We start from the raw sequence: 5,710 nt of genomic DNA, 5'->3' as shown, positions 1-5,710 counted from the left end.
GCGAGTATGCACACAGGTCGATAAGTGAGAGGACAGTCGGCACGAGAGTGAAGCATCTGGAGTTGAGCCCCCAGAACAGAATTGACAAATCCAAGATGGAATAAATTAGAAGGGTGAGACGCCCCTTCGATAATTATAAAAAACTCGAGGTGGCATTCTGATATTTGCCCTATAATCATTCAAGTTCATGCGCAACGCGACTGTACGTACCTAGTTCTCACTTCTTGACGTATTGTCCATATAAATCCAACCTAACATTCTTCTCTTGTGTGGGGAACATTTTACCTGAAGAGAAAGTGCAGCTGATCGAGTTTGAGCCTCTCTTGCAATTTTTTTTTACATTTAAAAAGAAATTACAATAAAAAGACGGAAAAAATGTTTTCATTGGGTTTGATGAGTGACTGCAATGGCCCTTTTTCCCGTAAACTAAACACTAAAGGAACCAATCACGAGAGAACACGGACGCTCTGCATGCGGCGGTGACGCCAATCGTAACAGTTCGGATCCTCTGCCTCGATTCCGGTCCGATCGATCTCATCATCACCTCTTTAAATGACGTAGTAAATAGTCCTGCTTCAGTACAGCTTCGATCATGGAATACTACTTCTCCTCCCTTCCTCCTCACCACTTAAGCCGGAGATGGCTTCTCCTCTTCCTCGCCGTCCTCCTCGGCTACCTCTTGCTCTGCTTCACCCTCCACCGCATCTTTCCGGCTCCCAGCGCTATAGCCATCGCTTATTTGTCCTTTCCTCGCCCCCACGGAGAACTCGACTCGACGCCGTTAGCGCCGGCCCCTCAAGTTAGTCATGTAGCACTGACGGCCAACTTTACTGGCAACGGCTCCGGCGAGAAGAGCGCCGAGGAGAAATGCAACTTGTTCGAGGGGAGGTGGGTCCATGACCCGAGCCGGTACCCGCTCTACAGCTCCCAAAGGTGCCCTTTCCTCAGCGACCAAGTGAGTTGCCAGAGAAGCGGCCGGCCGGACTCCGACTACGAGAGGTGGCGGTGGCAGCCCAACGGTTGTGACTTGCCGAGGTCGTAACTAGCGCAGTAGCAACGTCAAATTTAATTAGGAACAATTAATACTGGCTAATTATGAGCCAATTGCTGACTAATTAAAATGAATTAAAGGTTTAATGGGACGGAGACGCTGGAGAGGTGGAGGGGGAAGCGGGTGGTGTTGGTGGGCGATTCACTCAACCGGAACATGTGGGAGTCGATGATCTGCATGCTCTATTCGGAGGTTCGCCGGAAGCGCATCTACGTCGAGACCCGCCGCTCCGACCACAAGTTCTTCCGATCCTTGGTACATATGTAAAATTTGTCTACTTTTGTTTTAAGGAATTAACTTGTTTTATGTTGAATTATAGGATTACGATTTCACGGTGGAGTTCTTTTGGAGTCCGTTCCTGGTGGAGCTGAAAGAGAGGGAGGGAGACCATGCCAAGATCCTGCATCTCGACAATCTCTCCTCCAGCGCTAGCTTCTGGCGAGACGCCGACGTCATGGTCTTCAACACCGGCCATTGGTGGACGCACCAAGGCAAAATGAGGGCCTGGGACTACTTCCAGCTCAGGGAAGAAGTCACGGAGGAGATGGAAACCACCGTGGCTTTCAACAGAGCCCTCAGAACTTGGGCTCGCTGGGTCGACCGCAACGCCGACCCTCGCCGGACCGCCGTCTTCTTCCGCAGCATCTCGCCGGAGCACAAGAGGTTCGGATAGTTCGAAACACAAAAATGCAGAACTGAAATTTGATTAAGTTAATGAGAAAGGCGGATTAAACTGCAGGGAGAATTTACAATGGTGCTACAACCAAACTCGACCCATCACCGACAACGAGAGGTACGTGTGGCAGTTTCCCAAGTCGATGGTGACGCTGGTAGAGAGGACCCTCCGGAGGATGAGGACGCCAGTGCGTTATCTCAACGTGACGCGGCTGTCGGCGTTCAGGCGGGACGCCCACACGGGCGTGTACACTTCGCGGCAGGGGAAGCTCCTGACGCCGGAGCAGAGGAGGGAACCGGAGAGGTTCGCCGACTGCAGCCACTGGTGCTTGCCCGGATTGCCAGACACTTGGAACGAACTCCTCTTTGCCTCCCTCCTGGAAACCAGCTTCACTGCTTTATGAACGGCGGCAGGTGGATCACAATCCTCGACGGTGCGATTAAAGATTCTAATGGCGCTTATATTTTCTTGTTGTAGATTCATGCAAAAGCAGGCCGCCGTGGCCTGTATATTTGTGGCATACTCTGCGAATGCTGCATCATATCTTTGTTGGGGGTATTCCTTGCTCATTCAACCCCAAAATTCAACAGTTTGTTTTCCTTAAGAAAAAGATAAATCAGGTTATTGCAAACGAAGCAGAGGTCAGTACCGCTTGCATCTTATCTTGTAGAACAGGAAACGTTACAAGATCAACCAAGAGAATGGTCTCTTTAGATGTATTACACATGTGGTCGCGTGACTCGCCTCATTCCAAAAGCCATAGTTATTAGGTAAGTGAGCCTTCATTTTCTGGGTATAGACAATGTTGCCAGCTCAACATATTCACTTTATCCTAATCGAATTATATATGCTTTGTAATTTAGGTTTATATATATAGTAGATTAATTTAACCACCTGGTCAAGGAATTGTTATATGTATGAAAAAGAAATGGTTGAACTGCAAGAAAAGAACAGGGTGGAAGTACTCTGAAAAGCCTGATCGCTTAAGTACTCTGAGTGAAGATCTAAACTGAGCCAGGGTGAGTTAAGCATCAGTTTTGTTCTGAACTATTCTCAAAGTGAGGATCTAAACTGAACTTTTTGCTATAGCGGGGGCATGCTGGTTTCTAGCTTTCTGCTGAAACTACTTGTTATATATGTAAATGAATAAATGATTTAAGATTCTTTTATTACTGAACGTGTAGTTGTTTTCACCCTTTTGATATAAAAATTGTGTTAAGTAGCACAGCTGCAATCCATGTAGCAATAGCCTTTAATTAAATGATATCTAATGTGCTTTGTGTTGACATCAGAATACCTACCAATTTTTAATATAGAGCACTTCTCTTTCTTAACATTAATTTACACTTTCACAATAATTCATGACATGTTATGCTCTATTTGGATGGGATAAAAAAAAGTTTATTAACGAAGAGAAAGTGAGAGAGAAAGGAAAGAAAAGAGAGAGGAAGTTGGAAGGGATCGAAAGTTCATAAACGGAATATATGTTAATTTATTTGAGAGGAAAGAAAAAAAAATTAAGATTAAATATATAAAATTATAAAAATATCTTAACTTCTTAAAAAAGATAATGCGTGTAGAGGACGGATAAAAGACTATAAAATTCTATCAACATCGCACATATAAGTTGGAATATGAAATGTTCTAAAATAGATAACAAATGCTCTTTGGATAAGTCTCTATCCATTAAGGAGGAGGAGAAGAAGAAAATTAAGATTATATGTTTCTGTTCTCTTGAATTTTATCCTCAAAGAAATTTGTGATGAAAGTCGACATCGTCGTTGTGAAGTGCGAACGATTAGACATTGGGAGGTGATGACACATGTTGTGTGAGGAGCGATGTCGCATAAACAAGATATCTAAATAGATTAGTTAATTTAAAAATTAATATTTTAAAATAGAGATAAAATTTGAATAAAATATTTTTGAATTCTCCTATCCCTTTCTTACATTTCAAATCGGAGTGTAAGAAATCATAACAATTCATGAATATGCAAGGGTAAAACTTACACTTCTCTTCTATTCCCCACTTTAACTTAGGGTTAAAATTCTTCTTCTTCCCTCAGCTCCTCCCAAACAAAGCATTAGGGTCACTCGTTTTCTTTGCTACTTTCTCATTTTCTCTATAAGAGAAGACACTAAATAATGTACTAGTTCAACTTAGAAATGATTTGATTTTGTAAACCAAAAAGTAGTTTCTGTTAGATGAGTAACTCACACTAACAACATTTCTTAGAATCTATATATATTACTAAAAGCATTATTATTAATATCAATCTCGATAAAATAGACATTTGAATTCATTGTTTTAATCATCATCAACTTACCAATAATAGAGTTGTTTGTATTGACAAACATTGTAAAGTTATAAAAATATCTTAGAATATCTATCTTAATCATGCAATGGTTTTGCAAATTTTTTAGAAACGATAATTGTATATGTAATAGATAATGATTAGCTAAGAATTCTAAAAGATGGAGCGTAGAATATTCTCTAATGTCTCCCTTATAACATATTTCTTATTAAATTGTATTTATTAAAAAAGAAAGTTACAGAGAATATGTATAATTTTGTTTGTATTCATTGGACTAACTTTTCCCCCTAAATTAAGGTGAGATATATAAAAATATACATTAAATATTTTATTTTTTGATAATTTATATTTTACTTCCTTCTTTAAATTAATAATTATTAAGAAAAAGAAAATAATCATATAATTTGATCCCTCCATATAAGATAACCAGTTAAACCAGAGAGGAAATAATAATAAAATTCCTAATAACTGCTCTTTCCTTCCATAGCTGCTCAAGTTAGCTTGATTGATTAAATTTCACAGCGGCTTTGTGAAAGTTTTCTATGTTATCAATGAGAGCTAAACAGTAGGCAGTCTAGAGACCTACGGACGGATTTGTATCCATATTTTCTATTTTATTTTACATGTATTTTCGATTTTACATGAGTATATTTATATTTACTTCTAATATTTTCATATTTTAGTTTGAAAGACTATTCTTATCATTTTATATTAACATGACATGAAAATCTTGACATTTAAACACATTTGGAGACGGAGAACCTCATTCCAATAGCTTAGACCATTTACTCGTGGGCCATGCTACGGCTATGTACCATATGCAAAGGCAAGACACATATCGGACCAACAATTAAGAGTCTAGACTGTAGGATCGAAAACACGCTAGAGGGGGGGTGAATAGCGTGTTTGCACGCTTTTCGATTTTTCGAATAAACCCGAGTGCGGAAACGGAAGTTGTTAAGTAATCTTTGCGGAAGCAAAAACAGAAAGAAAGTAAGAAGAGATTGACACAGTTTGTTTTTTACTTGGTTCACAGCGCAACGCTGCTACTCCAAGGCCCACGGTCCTTGACCGTTTACGTTGGGCAATCCACTAAAACACTTGCCCCTTTCCGGCAGTAAGTGTATCGAAAAATCCGTTACAAAACTCGAGTACAGAAATAGAATTAATTAAATACAAGGTTACCAAACTTTTGTACTCGCGTTTGCTTCCCGGAAGTCGAATTTGCCGTCTCGGTGTGAAGAAGAGATTGCTTGGAGCAGGCACAGCACCGACCTCGACGTTGGAGCGCTTGAGAGTCACGAGAACGAAGGTTTGAGGCGTTTTCAGTTGAGTTCTCGATGGCTGGTCGCGTCCTCCTTTTATAGTCGACCTGGGTCGACTCAGATCGCAATCTGGGTCAACTCCAGCGCGCGTGGCAGATAAAACTTTATCAGCTTCGTCTCCCTCCTGAGTCGACTCTGATCCCGTTCTGGGTCGACTCCAGTCGCGGTGGCGGCAGCGGCGATAGGATTTGACTCTGGGTCGACTCAGAAGCTCACCTGAGTCGACTCCAGGCTGATCTGGCGGAGACCTCGACGCGCTGACTTCCGGATTCAGGCTGATTCGGCTAGAGTCGACTCCAGAGTCCATCTGGGTCGACTCCAGACCCGAAAAGTGAAGTTTTTA

At 41.5% G+C, this 5,710-nt stretch overlaps 1 protein-coding gene across 1 annotated transcript; it reads left to right on the top strand.

Moving 5' to 3' along the window:
* Window positions 1-576: 576 nt before the first annotated feature.
* LOC141811836 (protein trichome birefringence-like 36) lies at window positions 577-2,221 on the top strand. Its single transcript, XM_074699895.1, has 4 exons — window positions 577-1,035; window positions 1,132-1,306; window positions 1,371-1,714; window positions 1,791-2,221. Exons 1-4 carry the CDS (start codon window positions 593-595, stop codon window positions 2,128-2,130), a joined length of 1,302 nt encoding a protein of 433 aa, XP_074555996.1. The 5' UTR covers window positions 577-592; the 3' UTR covers window positions 2,131-2,221.
* The last annotated feature ends 3,489 nt before the right edge of the window (window positions 2,222-5,710 follow it).

This window comes from Curcuma longa, chromosome 17, assembly GCF_044706935.1.
Source record: "Curcuma longa cultivar G26 ecotype Majalengka, Jawa Barat chromosome 17, ITB_CL_G26_1.1, whole genome shotgun sequence".
Taxonomy (NCBI): domain Eukaryota; kingdom Viridiplantae; phylum Streptophyta; class Magnoliopsida; order Zingiberales; family Zingiberaceae; genus Curcuma; species Curcuma longa.
Note: the sequence above shows the minus strand (reverse complement) of the source record. Positions and strands in the feature narration are given on the sequence as shown.

Coding starts and splice junctions, on each gene's coding strand:
- LOC141811836 (XM_074699895.1), top strand. CDS start 593: ATGGAATACTACTTCTCCTCCCTTCCTCCTCACCACTTAAGCCGGAGA. Junction 1,307..1,370: donor ACAAGTTCTTCCGATCCTTG/GTACATATGTAA, acceptor GTTGAATTATAG/GATTACGATTTCACGGTGGA. Junction 1,715..1,790: donor ATCTCGCCGGAGCACAAGAG/GTTCGGATAGTT, acceptor ATTAAACTGCAG/GGAGAATTTACAATGGTGCT.